Consider the following 16,648-nt stretch of genomic DNA (forward strand, 5'->3'; position numbering starts at 1 on the left):
AAATTATCAAATGAAAAAAGGGGCTGGAACAGGAAATGACTGTGGACAAGCTGCAATACAAGAAGGTTTGTTTCTTGTGCAAGAACTTGTCTTGACCTCCAATAGTATAACTGCAGTAAATGCACCCAATGAATTCAGCTGCAATCCATGCAGTGCGCGTACTGGTGCACAATCAAAATGTTTGGGTTTAGTAGCTCAGAGCATATCCCATCCCATCCCATCCTTTCCCTGTAAACTTACAATTATCGAAACCTGTCTCCTATTGCCAAAGGACAGATTATACTAAGACAGGAATAAATAAACAAGAAAAACACACAACAAAACCCGAAAACAGCCTCTTACCCTATCAACCTTCATTATTTGGAATCGCTGAGAGATATCAGCTGTGTTGGCTGGCAGTCGAGATCTTCCTGACACAAACCTCATGAAAAGGACTCTCTCCTCATTTGAAAATTCTTCCAGGGTATGCCAGAACCACTGCACTAACTGGTGCTGCTCATCCACTTCTCTGTATCGCACGACCTTCTTCAGAACTTCCACTGATATTTCTGGCATCCCACAGACCATTTGCTCCAACTGCTTGGCAGTCAGAAGAGACAGCAAAGGAACTGGAACAATCCAAGACATTCCTTCTCTTACGGCAGCCACCTATGGCCCAAAAAAGAGGAGACATTTAAAGTGCCGTTGTCTCACCTCTGCCACTTACTGTGCCATGCAAATGCAAGAGTTAACACCACCTGAGAAACTGGGTAAAGAGAGAGAACCACCAAACATCTGCCAAATACAGCCTCCCACATACGCACTCCCACAAGGGCTGTATCCTCTCTCCAAATCCTGGAGAATACTACAGGTATTTTTAATTGCGATTGCACATTAAAGTTTTGATACAAACCGGAAGAACTTAAAAAGGTACAAGTCAGCAGCACAAATGATGATGGCTGAACCAAAAGCCTGTGTATATACCATACGCCTGAGCTGGAACAAAGTCATATTTTAAGAAGTCCAAACTTGTTCTAGTTCGGATTTGGTACCTCTGCCGAGAAAGTTACTTTTCTAACACAGACACCATCATGCATACTTCCATCTCTTGAGAAAAAGGCAAAGAATTTTCCTAGCCTGTAATTAGTATACTACTTTCACAAGCTTCACTACACAAATGAAAAAATACAAAAAAGTATGCAAATAGGTAATTAATGCTTCTCAAAACATATAATGCAATATTTGTAGTTTCTGTGCTAAAGCAGAAGAGAAATAGTTCTAAGTTAAACACATGTTCACTTTAGCTAGTCTCCACGTTGCTACCACATCTCGTTACAGTGCGCAGCATGCACAACTGCAGGTTCTTTCCTGACGTGGGGCTGACAGTTGAGTAAGGCTACTCTCTAACGAAAGACAAGTTCTGATTTCTAATGCTCTTCTGTCAACTGAGCAATTACTAAGAAAAATAGGACTAATTTACAATAAAACCCCAAAACAGTTTGGGGGAGAATGCCACAGGATCCAGGTGAGATGCAGAAAGCCAAGCTTTTCTTATTCTCTACTAAACTGTAATGGAAACTTGCATAAACCAAAGCCACTGTTCACATTAACAATGGGGACAGGGTCGCATCGAGACTCATACCTGACGGTCCATTTCGTGGAGTCTGTACTCAATCGCCCTCTCCACATATTCTTTCCTGTTTGAAAAGGTCAGCGGGATGCTGTTCCCTCCAGGGATTATGGGAACCATTTTTCCATCGGCACTTTGGCCAACAAAAGAATCTAAAGGAATCATCTGTTAAGCAAAACAGGAAAAGTATGTTCAGCGTAAGTCACTCTAGTGATCCGAGTTTAATAGTTTCCTATTAGTCACCTACAACTACAATAAGATCATAAACTATTCCAAAGACATACGAAGTGCTTGTTATCCCAGTAATGGAGTCACTGAATTATATAAATACCAAAGTTAAGGTCAATCTGATAAAGTAACCACTTTCAGAATAAACCTAAAAGCTCCAACTTTCACATCTTACCTCATGGAAATTTTCTTCGGTAATCCCACTGTCTTCAATGTGAAGAATGCTGTTGAGGGTCTGCACATAGAGCAGATCTACCTCCTCCAAATCCTCCAAGATGAGTGGGATACAACAAAGTTGCTTCCAGACCATTGGAGCCAAATGAAGATCTAATGGCTTTTTTGTACGAATAGCTACCCCCATGAGAATGCCCAAGAACTTAAATTGCATCAGATGTTCATCTAAACATGCTGAAGGGTTAAAGAGAAACCTGAAAGAACAAAGAATATCAGTGAAAATATGCTAAAGTAAAAGCCAAAGCATTTCTCAGCACAGCACAGTAGCTGTCAACACCATGAGCAGCAAGGGGTGTCCGGATCAGAAGACTGTTGCTATCTTTAGCTGCTACAATAACGGAGGCCGAGATAGGCAGAACTAATCCTGACCACAGCGCCCAGCATTCTTGATGTTACTCTGAATTCTGCCATCAGCCGTCTAGGAAGCTCATGTTAAAGCCATGCCCTCTCCCCCACAATACAGTAACATCACAACCTGAAGCAAAAATACACTACAGACAATCATGAAGTCTCACCCCTTGGTATAAAAACCAGTTAACAGAAGATTTTAATTTTCACCCACTAACATCTGCAATAAAAGCCAACTCTGGACAACGTACCTGTCCCTATTGTAGCCTACTTCAGCTGTAGCATTTGGGGAAGGAATAAGCAGGTCTACTATTCCAGTTTCCAGTTCCTTCAAAATCAACAACAAAACAGCTGCCTTAGACATAGGGATAACAAACCTACTATGGAAATATTATGACGTTATAGCATTACAAGTCAGAACATTCCATTATAGTGATGACTGCTTTTTACAAATTAATGTGAAACATGTAAGAGAAAGTAAACGTGGTAGGGATGATCTTTAGTAATAAATACACGTTTATTTCAAGACCTGCCCATATGTCAGACTACAATGGTTATTTTTACTGCGACTGCTCTGCGATACGTTCCCGGCACCTTTTTCTGAAATAACCAGCAGCCATAAGCTATACACCCTACTGCTACAGCTTTTTCAAGAACGAAAAACTGAAGCAATTTTTCAATGAGTTCGGTTCCAAACCCTCACCACATCTCATATTTAACACAAACTGTCTGGGGAAGAACCCAGACTATGCCTCAAGCCCTTACCTGAATCAACCTTACTTTAGTCTTACAGGCTTCAGAAATTCCATTAATAAGCTGAGTTCTTGAGTTTCTTTCAGCCTGTATCCTACCTCTAACTCTAGTTCCAGCTCCAGCACCAACCATAGCTGTTGCCGCGTCCCAGACTCAGCCGATACACTAACTACCCTCACCAATCCTCACTCTTCGGGTTTTGAGGCTCCTGGAAGATTCAGGAACCACCAGCTTCTCCAGCCAGCATTGTCTTGACTCCTTCTCCTTGCTACAACCACAGTTGTGTCACAGGGCTGAACCATGCCTGGAAAACTACAGGCAGTACACACTGGCACTGACCAGCTTTATCCCAGCCCTGGTAGTCTGCAGCCTTCCAGGTGACTCTGGAAAGGCAGCTATGCTGTCAATAGCAATAAAATCCTGGTTACAGACAGGCAGAAACATGCACCTCCTCCTACTGATCTCCTTTCCAGCACTGAACCCGAGAGGTGACACCTATGAGAAACGCTGCCTGAGGTGTTTCTGCCCTGAATGCATGGTATGTACTGCAATGATGGAATATAGCACAACTTCTCTGCTGGCAGCTACTGGCTGGACAATGGGCAGCTGCAAACTGCTCCCAGAACGTGTAGGGGCCATCTCAGAATTCCCAGGGGCCTACTGTAATACCAGTCACAGCGTGGCCTTAGAGCATCCCCTTGCCACAGTCTAGGGAAGATGTCTTTACCCTCAGAGACATTCCTGAGTAGGCAGCGCTCGCGCTGTGGCTCAGGACTGAAGAACAAGTATTTGTTAGGCTGCAAAAAGGAAATGTGAAAAATACTAGAAGCCACCAGAGAGAACAAAAACTCTGCTCAGGCATTTTACACCAACAGACTTTTCATACCTGACACATTTCTGTAATCGTGTCATCAAACACTCCGCCTGCATCATCAGCTCCTTCTCCAACCAGTTTCACTTTCCAGGCACGGGAAGGCAGGCGAAGGTCTGATGCATTCAGTTTTACCACTTGTCTTGCTATCTGTACAAAAATGGGCTTGCATTTCCGACCTCTTTCAGAGAAGAAAAAAGAAAAAAAGAAGACACAGCCACACAATGTAACTCAGAAGCACATGAAGGCTACTGAAGGCACCTGATTAACAACGTTGTACAGAGAGCGCTCAGTATGCCCACAGTTATGGAAAATGTATGAATCCCAGTATTTGTCTGAAGTCTCATGCAACGCCTGTGAAAACAACACTGACCTGGTTGATATCCTTTTCACAGTAATCTGTGGCCCATAGTTCTTCCCCTGAACCATCGTTTTTCCGATAGAGCGTACCATGGGGAGCGTGTACACTCGTGGTGCGAGCAAGGGCCTTAGCTGTCCTTGAACTATTCCCCACGTTCCAGCATTGTAATGAGATGTACTGTTCTGCAACAAAGCCATATGAGAATACACATATTAATAAAGGATATTAATTTCATTCTTTACAGAATAAAACCCTTCGTAATAATGACTAGCACTTCAATGTTTCAGGAAACAGGTTATCCTTTTTTGGTTTTAGCCTTGAGGGTAGCAAGCTTTTGGAAACTGAAACACTGACATGTCAATGTCAGCATAAGCAAAAATACAGAATGGTACTTTGACAAAGTTTGGTTTTATCCAGATTTATGGTTTGGTTTTTTTTTTAATTTATTAGAAAAAACCTATAGAATCCATTACTAAGATCCACCTTGATCTGGTCAGAAACTCTCTAGTGATATGGCTAAGCTGTTTTTTTCAAATGGAATTTTACCTGGTTATTGGGACTGAGGTTGAGCAATCTCCACGAAGAGTACATGAGGTCAGAAAAATGGTACAGCAGTCTGAGCCTTGCTCTTACGGTGTGAATGCTCACTTCCTTCAGCGCCCCATACTGTGGTGGAATGGCATCAGGCAAACCAAGCTGTAAAGGCACCGAAACACCTACCACAGAAAAAGAAAAAAGGCATCATTTCATAAAGGGTAGCTGCACTGGTTTGGCTGGGATGGAGTTGATTTTCTTTGCAGAAGCTTATGCAGTGCTTAGCTGCCTACCGGAGTTAAACCACGACAGCAGCAAAATTCAGAGTCTAAGACCATTTGAAAACCTGCGTGGATATAGAACAAAACAAATTTTGTCCCAAATACTCAGAAGTTCTTCTTGCGCTCATCCCCCAGGAAACAGAAAGACCTCACCAAATGCCCATACAAACAATCTCCACTCCTCACCTGGGGCTCTCGGCGGAACGGGCGGAGCAGTCCAGGCAGCACTGTGGCAACGCCCTGCTGAGATCTGTCGGACATTCTTTCCCTGCAGCACCGTTACCAGGGTTGGTTCTCTGACGTGGTTGGTGTGGCCCAGTCCAAGCTGACAATTGACAACAGATGTAAAAGGGACAAAGAAGAATCAACAACTGTGATGATACTTGTAAAACAACCTGAGCAAAAATTCAGAGTAAGTGGTAAAAAATGCTATTAATTTACAGCTTATACTGGGATAAAAAAAATATTTATCGTATGGATCTTTAATTATTTATTAGCATTTACATTTTATTTTCAATAGAATATTGCATCCATACTCAATGGGAGGAGCAGATCTAGGTGTCAAAAAGAACTTAAAACAGCTAGAGATTCTTTGCAAGCTCTTTTGCCAACTGAGGAATTTATCTATGCTGCTAAGGCATAGTCAACACAGCTCATGTGTCTCTTTTGTGCCATTTAAATATCATAAATTCCAACAACAGTTTGTGAAAACATAATTTGTGTAAAGAGAAAGTTTACGGAAGCTGTTCTGACTTCTTACTGATAGTTTCATATCACACTATACTCTAATTTCATACTCTAAAAGTGAAAATTTCATATTGTAAGAGTATATTCTTTTTCACCACATCATATAACACCATTTTTTTGCACTGCAAGGAAAATCACATAAAACAGGCTGTCAGAATGAAGTTTCTCTGAATTTTTTACCCTAACAGTTTTTCATCTCCCAGAAACACCAAGTAAGCACCCTATAAAAAAAACCAAAAAACCAAAGAGGTTCCTCTCAGAAATTATTCCAAAGAACTTGCTCAACAGCCCTTCTCAGAAACTCAGTCCTGAAATACCAGAGGAGAAACTTTGCCCCAAATTCCTGAAACACCACCAGCCAAACAAGAGGCTCCTTCTTACACCCGCAGCAGGCACAACTGTCAAAAGCTGAAGTCCTTTCAAAAATTTCAGTTATACCTGGAGTGAGGGAGGAAAATGGACTTTTAAGGGCAGGGATGAAATTGGAGTCCCAGAGAAAAGACAGAATTTATTATTTACTAGTATTTTTTCCTGACTTAAAAAAAACTACTCTCTAAAAAAATTACTGTGTATTTTCTGTATCACAAGTATCTAAAGAGCTCTCAAATCTGATTGACACCAACCATAAATGTTATGATATTGAAAAAACTGATGACAGTTCAAGAATTAGGTAAAAAATTGTAACTTTTTAAAAAAACTTTGATTAGAATAATTTGGGTAGAACGTTTTCAGTGCTCTCCCAAACCACTACCATGTCAGAGCATAGGAAATGACAAAGAAAAGAATGGAAATGCCCAAAAGGTTATTATGGTGGAGGGAAGGAGGAGAAGAAAAATAAAAGCTTTCTTTTCCACCAAAATCAAGATATTCCAGCCACATCTGTAAAGTACAATCACAGACTCCTCAAGGCTCGAACCAAGCAGAGGACAGCGCGTACCTGCCCTTCGGAGTTGCTGCCCCAGGCGTACACATCCCCCGCAGACGACAAAGCTAGCGTGTGCTCCGCTCCCACGGCTATGTCCTCAATGAAGATTCCTGACAGCACTGGGACTTGCTGCGGTCTGTTGTGATTTCGAGCTCGACCTTCTGGCAAACCGATCAGACGATCTAAAATTACAAGCACATCTCTATTTATGTGAAGAGCACTAGAAAGTTAATTTCACTTACAGGCAGAAGTCAGGGAGGGAATAAAAGTAATTCTACAACTCTTGGAACTGGGACACAAGTGCAATGGTTAGAGAGAAACCTCACATACGTTTGCTACAGAACAGTGCTTCCTGCAGTGCTCATTAATGTGGCTAAAGCTGCTGTTTTCAGTTTCAGTCAGAAACAAGATCAAATTCTATTAAAACAAGACTTGCAGATCTCATTGCACGGTTTCAGAATACACATGAATTAACTGACTTGAGCAGTTTTTATTTATTTTAAATTGTTTTTAATTCAGTGCACTTGGATATTCTCCTGTCCAGATTTTTAAACGATATGTGTAGGCATATGCTTTACTGGACAAAGTAAACTTTTAGCAACCCAGTGTTTCCAGGTATGTGAAATTCAATGAAGTTTTAGGAAAACACTCCTCAAAAAGTGAATTAGTAAACTGAAAGGCTGCCCTGAGGTCACACTAGATACAGCTGCAAATCTGGATTTTAGGCCTATGTGAAAATCGCATTGTTGAAGTTCCAAAATTCAGATTAGGTCAGCACAAATCTAAAAAGTAGCATTAGGTCAGTCTTACAAATGTCTTAATACTCTGCCTTTTCACTTGCAATACCCCCAAACCTCTAGATGGGAAGGGCCAAGTGCCAGACTGCCCTACCTTGTCCGAAAGTATACACGTGGCCATCTTTTGTCAGTGCAACAGAGAACTGGGTTCCACAGGCAACTTTCTTTATTCCAATTCCACAAAGAATATCCACTTTCTAAGGGGTAAGCGAAAGGAAAAACAGAGATGGTATTATGAGAATACAAACAGAAAACAAACATGAATTTGATCTTTAACTCCTGCTTCCAAAAAGAACTTTTATACTTCCCACTGTGCAATGCATACATTGTAGGATAACTCCAGTTAATGCTTGTAAATTAGTACAGGAAACGGTTCTTCTATGGAACTAACACCTTATTCTATGTACAATGATTCAAAATACCTTTTATTTACTAGGAGTGAGTGGGGACTGGCATGGGAGGAAGCAGACGTGTGTAAACAAGCTCCCCACCCCCAAATTCCAAAATAAGCAAGCTCTCTTATTTAAGCTAATCCTAAGATTTTCGCTACTTGCACTGCCACTGAGATCAGGTCACTATTATTTACGTGAAATCCTTTAAAGCCTCAGGCTCAGCATAACATATCATCAGAATTATTTATGCTAGATTTTATTAGAACAGTATAGTGGATAGAATGAATAATTTATCTTCTACGAATTACACTCTGAACACTGTGTAACACGTTTAACAACACTGATAATTTATGCAAAGAACAATTTCTCTATGAATTCTGACCTGCGGCGAGGATTTTGCAGTGGAATTTCCCAAACCAAGTTTACCGTAATCTCCATCTCCAAACGCCCACACCATTGAGCCATCAGCCGACACGGCCACAGTATGATTGAGTCCACAGGCCACCTGGTTGAGAGGAATCTGTTGTTACCACAGATTTCGCTAACTCACTGCTAATTCCAACACCCCAACTACCTTTAAGAAAACTAAAATCGTGTTTTAAAAAATAAGTATTCTTTTAAAAATAATTAAAATCTCCATTGCTTATTAGAGTGCTTTAAAGACATTTAGAACCACAGTAGTACTTTTTAGGTATTTGCTTCCTCTCAGCTCCTAGAACCAAAGGACAGTATTATGCCACACATGCTCGTTGTTTAAGAATACAAAATAGCTCATGAATTCATGCTTAAAACCACCTCAATCTTGAAATGTTCAACTGTTAAAAAATATGGGCAGTTTTGCAGAAAGAGAATTAAAAGAGGCAGGAAAGTAATTATTTAAAAAGATTATGCATAGTCAAGTTCTGCCACCATAATCAAAATAAAAGCCAAGGTGGGAAAAAAAAACCCAGAACACTTAAGTATGTTGAAAACATCATCTTTACACAAAGACACATTGCTAGTGTTGAATCAACCATGCCTGTCCAATCTGGTAACCCTCCAGCGCCGTCACTCTTTCTGGAAGTTTCTTATTGGAAGTATTTCCAAGTCCTAAACGGCCATAATCACCATTTCCAAACGTAAAAAGTTTCCCATCTGCTGTCACCACAGCTGAGTGCTTGAAGCCACACGACATCTGGAAGCAAAATAAACATACATTTTAAATTTGGGGGGGAGAATTATATTCGCTATTACATGTAAATATGTAATACCTTCTCCTCCCCTAAACTATATTCACTTTATAAAGAGCTAAAACACAGGTATTTCGGTATTAATGGTTTCTCCAACAACTCCTCTCTTCTTCCGCTCAACGGTAACACTGAGGAGGAGGACAGGCAGGTATTTGTGTGAAGCAAGGCTTTCAGGTGTTTATTTTTTTATTTTTACCAACTACTGTTTTTTGCACACTGATTGCTGTTCTTGTACGAATGTTTTATACTTTTATAAAGAAATCTCCAGTCAAAGCTGAATATGGTTTTGTGCATTGTTCTAATACACAGTGAGTACTTGGGAGGTGGTCTCGGTGACGAGTTTTGTAGGTCAAAGACACCTGACAAGCACCAAGGGAAACTTCTGAATCATGTCTGAATTTCAACAATCTTTTGATCATCCCTCTACTCCACGCTTTTTATAATTTTCAGTCTTCTCCAGTATCAACTGTCAGTTAACATTAGGCATCAACAATGAGCTCTGTCATATTAACACTCTTCTACTGGAAATTACCAACTCGGTTCACAATGCTCAGAAGTAAAAAGTTGCCTCTTTTCATTTAGTATACGACTTCAAACTGCCAAGACCGACAATGGTTCTGGAACATTCCTAGCACCAGGTTACCACAGTTCACAGGAGACACAAAGGATTTTGGAACCTGCACCACTTCTTCTCCTTGCAGCGCCTCAATTTGCCTAGGCCTGCGCTGTCTGTCGCTGTTCCCATGGCCCAGTTTGCCATAATCGCCATCTCCCCAGCTAAAGACTTCCCCGCTTTCTGTTAAAGCCATGGAATGTCCATCAGACCCACACGAAGTCACCAGCTGTGTTACAACAAAGCCTGTTCAAGCAAAGTGAGAAACCAGAGTTCAGAATAAATTGTAATAAACTCTTAACATACATTTATCCAAGTGCCCTTAGTGGCAGCCAATCACATCTGCGGAAAGGAACTGACCACAGCAACAGTTCTCTTGTTCTAGCAATTTATTTACTTTTATTTTGAACAAAACTTTCACCTTATCATGTACAACCTATGCTTTTGGCCTGCCGTTAGTTTTGGAAATGAAAAGTTCCTATCTTGAGCAAACGTTTTTCCTGAAGCCTTATTAAAATCAGGGAATTCTAACATATTACTACTCAATCTTCAGAAGAAATAAACGTCTAGTTTATGTTCAATTTTTTAATTAAAGACTACAATATTTTAATGCGTAAATCTGCAAAACCAGCATCAAGACAAATAATTCTGTTCACTGCCTAAATGCTTATTTGTGCTTTATCAACCGACTTGTTTCAAACCCAGCAGTTGTACCTTGCAGTGCTGAAATGACTGTTAACACATGCAGATCGTCAGAATTTCCTTGTCCCAGTCGCCCATAGCTCCCTTCTCCACAGGCCAAAACTGTGCCATTAGCTTGAATGACAAAAGTACAATTCTGACCACAAACAACCTAGTTTAGAAAGACACAAAGGAGTTGTAATGATTTCTGTGTTAGACGCAGCAACGCTGTAACACTGGCATCACAATGTACAAGCTTCCTCTTAATTTTTTTTTCTTTGTGATCCTATCAAGACAACAGAGACCTGTCACACTGCAAGTACCCGTGTGACAACCTGATGAAAGTAAGACTTCACTCGCCCCATATTTAATGGAGTTTTGTTACCCCATCACACCATAACAAAAATTGCTTCACTGAAACTTGCTACCCCTGTTGGCAAACCTTGCAGCGAGCGAAATCACAACATACTCCCACCTGTGATTTTGTTCTGACCATCCCACACTGAATGTCAGTGTTGTTTCAGAAAGCAAAACTGGCACGTGCATTATGTTAAAGCTGTGCAGGTATTTTTGAATCATGCTCCTATCAAACAATTCTGTTGTGTCAGATTTCCATGGCTTCTTGGTTTGAATTTGTCAAATAATTACAGACTTCCTCTTTGGTGAAACCACATGTTTTGGGGGTACTTCATAATGAATTCAAACAACAAATTGAAAAGACATTTAGAGAGGCATTTTGACAAAGTGTCCAAACAACACATGCAAACCATTAAAAACACGAGCACACAACTGTTTTTAAACGATCACCTGCTGAGCCTGAGAGAATGAAGATGCTGCTATTGGTATCATGATGTTTCTACCAGCTTCCGCTAACTGTCCGTGCCTTCCTGCGCCCCACAGGTACACATCACATTTGCCTCCCAAGTGCCAATCCTATGGAACAGCAGGAAAGAATGCTTTAGAACAAGAGCACTTTCCATAGCTTATAATCTTTAAAAAAATTGAAAAAACAACAGAAAAATCCCATCAATTTTACTCACCTCTGGCCTTGATGTTGCCCAAGACATGATCTGTTCATCCATACCATTGATCCACTTACTGTTATCCTACACAACCAAAGCCACAGTTACTTGGTTCAAGAGTGCACGTTATTTTGCTGTTATGCAGTAACATTTTCCATTCTAACCAAGAACATTGACATTCAAACTATTCTGAACGGTACAGCAGTAAGAATGAACGTGTGCAGACTCAAACACTATTTTCGTCCATAGGCAAAGTTTACTTCCTCACTACACCTGCCTAGCAATGACACTGTTACCTGTGACTTGCAATCAAAATAAAAAAAGAAAACCAAAATTCAAGATGAAGTAATCTTTTCATATTTACTAATGCTTAGGGCTTTTTAAAGTTTTAATTGAAAACACTGGCTTGAAATGTTCTAAGCTTGCTGATAAAAAAAATTCTTAATCCAAAATTTCTATTTTGGTTTACATATCATGACAAGTCATAAAGACAACTGACACTACAAAAATCCTTCGGTGTACAAACGTGCCAACACGTTACTTCAAAAACAGTATTGTAAAGCTCTACATTTCTTGCTTCTATCACACAGAAAAATTACTGTCACAGTTTCTAGGTTGGTTTTTGGTTTGTTTTTTAACATGCAACTGACTTGCACTCCTGACTACAGCACAGGAACAATCTTGACAGCATATTCTAACCAGATAATTAAAAAATAAACTTACACTTATCACTGGTGCTTACGTTAATGAATATGCATCTTGACAGTTCAGAGATGTTAACTGCATCATACCACATGCTCAATAACAACACGCTGCGCTACTGAGACACTATAGCACATTTTACCATTAGGAAAGTAAGCTCATCCTCTGGAACAGGCTCCAGGTCTGGAACAGTAAAGGATTCTGGAAACTGCGCTCCCTTGGCCAGGGCTTCAGCAGCTTTTATGGTAGTAGAGAAACACTCCAGCCAGGCCCACTCCGTGGGATTCCAGGCTGAGGGATCAGGGAGGCAGTTCTGGTGATGAGGCGGTACCGGGGGATTGCACAAGAGCTGGTCTAGGTGAAGGCCCACAGCGAGTGATGCCAAGCACTGCATGTAAGGACTGTGAACGAGCTGGTCTCCACAAACAACGTGGGGCTAAAGGCGAGAGGAGTGGGAGAGAGAAATCAAACATGCAAAGTTAATCAACTCAGCAACAGGAGTCCTTCACAGCTGGTCCTGTAGAAAAATTTTTTCCTCCACGTTTAATCAAAGTTTTTCTAATATTCTAAATATTCTCAACTTAGGAGACTACTAGCTTTGAGAACAGTGAAAGATGTCTGCAAGCAGGATGCAGTAAAGTCTTCTGGGTTCTCTGCGGTGAAAGACTGCAACCAGCTGAGATTCAAACAGTGACCTCATGTCAAACATGAATTTTGTATGTTTGCATTAGCTCTTCTTACCTTCTCGTAAGCATACTGTTCCTGCAGCATTATTGGCAAACGTTCCAAGAAAGCTCGCATGCAAGGAGCCATGTTTAAACCCAGAACTCCTTGCTGTTTCAGCGCAGTCCTACACGTTGCAAGGACGTGATTGGAAGATATCCACTCTGATGTGCAGTTCACCACCAACACATCCTGTCCAACAGCAGTCACAAGACATTAGAAATTAAAAAATCACAAAGCAGGATTATCCCGCCCCATTGATTTATCACGAATTATCTTCATTTCCACAGGGGCCAGAAAGCACACAACCTTGAACTTTTTTGTCTCTGCTGGTGAACAATCTGCTGACAAACGCTAGGGAGTAGCCATCTCCATTTGCCACTTCCTCACATTCCTGTGGCAACACTACAAATCTCACTCCAGGGAAGAACACAAACATGGCAGGAAGCAGAGGGTTGGACTAGATGACCCACAGAGGTCCCTTCCAACCCCCACCATTCTGTGATTCTGTGATTCATTGCAGTGAGTGCTGTAACCTCAGTTCAGTATTTGGTTTAGGTGCAACCTCAGTTTTGGATTTGCCTTGTAATATGACCTTCAGTATTAGGTCTGAGTTCAGAAAAGACTTTCAAAGAATCCCAAAATACTTAGAACCACATGCAGCGTGACCAGGAGTTATAAGTTGTGTTGTACTTATCTCCATTCACAAAAAATAACATCTTTGGGAATAATTAACTGTTCTGAAACTTCTGTTCAGATGCCAGCAGCTCCTGACACAGCAAACACTGAAGGAAATTCTGCTGCCTCTTCAAAATTTCTGAGGTCGAGGCTGCTTTAGATTAAGTTAGATCACTGCACTATCTTATTTGCTGGGGGAAATGAAACATGTCTTCATGCTGCACTTCAAAAAAAAAATTTTAAAAACCCCCTGTCTTCTGCCTATTTTCATTGCCCGGTTACAGCTTCTGCCACTAAACAGACAAGGTGATGTAACTGGTGTGCAGCATCCTTTATAACCACCGGCTCAGAAGTATCCCACCTGCCCCTCCCAGTTAAACATGGGATACTATTAGAAAGCAGTCTTTTTTAGGGTCAGGTGATAGTTGAAAGCCAGAGCAATGTGTCTTGAAAATATATCAGTTAGACAGAAATTTCTATCTGCACATTTCTGAAAAAAAAGAAAGAAGAGGAGAGGAGGAGAGAGGAGGAGAGAGAAGATAAAGACAGACAAATGGCATTTTATTTTAGTAAAAAATTTGAAAGCACACTAACACATAGTGTCACCTTTGATCTGTTAGAGCAAGTAGCTACTCCAACTTCAGGTATCCATACCGCAGTCTGAATAGCTCCAGAACCTATCACAACACTCTGTAACACCGAACCATCCTAAGGAAAGAAGTGTGTCGAGTCAGCGTGTATACACAGCTAATTTTCTGTGTAAATGCATTCAATCACATTCCTAAGGGATGATATTCTCCCAAGCTATTCAACAACTATTTAAAACCTGAAATGTTTATACTAAAAGTAAAAAATACGTAACCGTTTTACCATACTAAAGAGATAACATAACTAAGGATTTAGAAGTGTTTAATAATCCGCATTATCTGAATCTTGGAACAAAAGTTCTCAAAGTAAGACAGTATTGTGCTGAACCACAAAGAGAGAGTGGCTGGTTCTGCAAAGCCTAACTAACGCGACAAAGCCTACAGCATCAATCAATAGCAGAACCATGAAATAGAAAATACTTCAATGTGCGATTTCAATTTATATTTTATTCTTTGTAACTTTATACCATTATTTTATATACCATGATTCTCTAATGTTTCTAACATTCTGGGGCAGGGGAAGCAAGCTAGTCTGATGCCTTGGCCATTTTAGATACTCATACTAAAAAAAGTATCATGGTACATCAACGACGATCTTACCCGTAAAGACCAAATATTCATGAGACCACCAAGTCCACCAGATACTAATGCCAGTCCATCAGGGCTGAACGCAACAGTCCGAACAGGAGTAATGTGTCCTCTCAGCTGAAACACACACTTGACTTCTGCTGCTTTTCTGTATCCATCCTGCAAATCATTTCACAGTTATGGCACACTGTGAACTATTCACGGTAAACGGAATAGCGTTAACAGCTTCTGGATTCTGCAGTAAATACCGATCATCCATAAAGCTGAGGTAATTTCCACAAGTTACTAAGAAAGACCAACACTATGATCATATTTTATAAATATCTTTACCACTCTACCGTTTCTCCCCTTACAAAATGACATCAATATGAAAGACCACATTATAATTTATGTGGGTGAAATTAATTTCATGTAGAAACAACGTTAAACTCTTGCTAAATTTTAGTATAATTTTATCAACTTAAAAAAAAATGAAAACAGATCAAAATATAATCTTTATCCAAATAAAATTCATTTAAACCTGTGATTTTTAATTTTTGTTCTGAAAATGCCTACGCATCTACAAACGCAATGGAAACTTTTTTAACAAGTGTCTTCTGTCAGGAAAGGTTGAGATTTGAGTAAGTCGGTCACACTCTTCTCCTCCCTCAATTTTGGAACGAGCAGAGAGAATTGCTGAAACACCAAGTTTACCCCTTTTACCTTGGCACTTGTCTCTTGGTCCCACCAACCCTCTGAACATGTTGAACTGGGCTGCAGTGTCATTACTATGTCCTGGGGAACAGTCCAGACACACACTAAACCATTGTGGCATCCTCTAAGGGAAGGCAGGATAAATCAGAAAAACAAAGTAAAGGTATTAGCTAAAAAAACACCAGTAGTCTGGTATTAACTTAACATATCAATAGTCTCCACCACCTTCCTATGAAACTGTATTGTATCAATTAATCTGAAGTGGAGAGGCATGTTCCCAATGGATAAATGCATTTTTTCCATTCTCCCCACCCCACAGCTTTTCAATTTTTACGAACACCATCTTCTCAGACAAAATACCTGCATGAAACAAAAAAATTTCAAGTATGACCACCATATACAGGTCCCATGGCACGGAGAAAGCCGCTGGTAACATAACCAGAGCCACTCTTCCCGTTGGAATTCCGAGGCATTATGGATCTCATGACAACTGGATTACTGAATTAATGTTATTTAAAAAAAAGACAGAACTTTTCTTTGCTCTGGACACTAAAGATTGGCAGAAGAGACCTGCAGAAGAGCTCTAAAAGCAATTCAACAAATGACATACGTGGCTAGTAAAAGCTGCAACTTGGGTCCTCTCCCTGGCAGCGCACACCAGGCAATGCCATTCACAAGCGCTGGGTGGGACAGGGCGTGCAGGCGTCTCCAGCACCCGCCCGTGCAGCCCCACAGCTTCACTGTTTCTTCTTTGGCACATGTCAGGAGAATCTTACCAGTTGGATCCCACTTCATACTAACAATCATGTCCTATTGGATTTTAAAAAATTAACAGTCGGTACGAAGCAACACAGTAAGAACAGCGGAAATTTAACTCCCAGAGCTAATGTGATTTTTAATTATCAATAACAAAGAACATTTTATTCTCAAATAGTTACAAATATGATATCATAACGATACGTTTCAGAACTATCCAATTAAAATAAAATCTA

At 40.4% G+C, this 16,648-nt stretch overlaps 1 protein-coding gene across 5 annotated transcripts in view; it reads right to left on the bottom strand.

Annotated features, from left to right (window-relative positions):
* Nucleotides 1-16,648, bottom strand: part of HERC1 (HECT and RLD domain containing E3 ubiquitin protein ligase family member 1) — a 108,503-nt gene that overhangs the window by 1,231 nt on the left and 90,624 nt on the right. For 3 of the 5 annotated variants that reach the window (XM_009943332.2, XM_075431288.1, XM_075431286.1), the window contains 22 exons: nucleotides 16,267-16,466; nucleotides 15,666-15,780; nucleotides 14,976-15,122; nucleotides 14,335-14,436; nucleotides 13,069-13,242; nucleotides 12,470-12,763; nucleotides 11,644-11,709; nucleotides 11,411-11,536; nucleotides 10,637-10,775; nucleotides 9,987-10,168; nucleotides 9,099-9,254; nucleotides 8,463-8,585; nucleotides 7,783-7,885; nucleotides 6,904-7,073; nucleotides 5,406-5,544; nucleotides 4,951-5,120; nucleotides 4,417-4,586; nucleotides 4,059-4,224; nucleotides 2,671-2,747; nucleotides 2,013-2,265; nucleotides 1,622-1,774; nucleotides 343-648 (listed from right to left, as the gene is read on the bottom strand). In XM_009943332.2, coding sequence (XP_009941634.2) covers nucleotides 343-648; nucleotides 1,622-1,774; nucleotides 2,013-2,265; nucleotides 2,671-2,747; nucleotides 4,059-4,224; nucleotides 4,417-4,586; nucleotides 4,951-5,120; nucleotides 5,406-5,544; nucleotides 6,904-7,073; nucleotides 7,783-7,885; nucleotides 8,463-8,585; nucleotides 9,099-9,254; nucleotides 9,987-10,168; nucleotides 10,637-10,775; nucleotides 11,411-11,536; nucleotides 11,644-11,709; nucleotides 12,470-12,763; nucleotides 13,069-13,242; nucleotides 14,335-14,436; nucleotides 14,976-15,122; nucleotides 15,666-15,780; nucleotides 16,267-16,466 — 3,531 coding nt within the window. Of the gene's footprint in view, nucleotides 1-342; nucleotides 649-1,621; nucleotides 1,775-2,012; nucleotides 2,266-2,670; nucleotides 2,748-4,058; nucleotides 4,225-4,416; nucleotides 4,587-4,950; nucleotides 5,121-5,405; nucleotides 5,545-6,903; nucleotides 7,074-7,782; nucleotides 7,886-8,462; nucleotides 8,586-9,098; nucleotides 9,255-9,986; nucleotides 10,169-10,636; nucleotides 10,776-11,410; nucleotides 11,537-11,643; nucleotides 11,710-12,469; nucleotides 12,764-13,068; nucleotides 13,243-14,322; nucleotides 14,437-14,975; nucleotides 15,123-15,665; nucleotides 15,781-16,266; nucleotides 16,467-16,648 lie in introns of all 5 variants that reach the window. The other 2 variants (XM_075431287.1, XM_075431285.1) reach the window with 1 other exon arrangement.

Source organism: Opisthocomus hoazin, chromosome 10 (assembly GCF_030867145.1).
Source record: "Opisthocomus hoazin isolate bOpiHoa1 chromosome 10, bOpiHoa1.hap1, whole genome shotgun sequence".
In the NCBI taxonomy this organism is placed as follows: Eukaryota; Metazoa; Chordata; class Aves; order Opisthocomiformes; family Opisthocomidae; genus Opisthocomus; species Opisthocomus hoazin.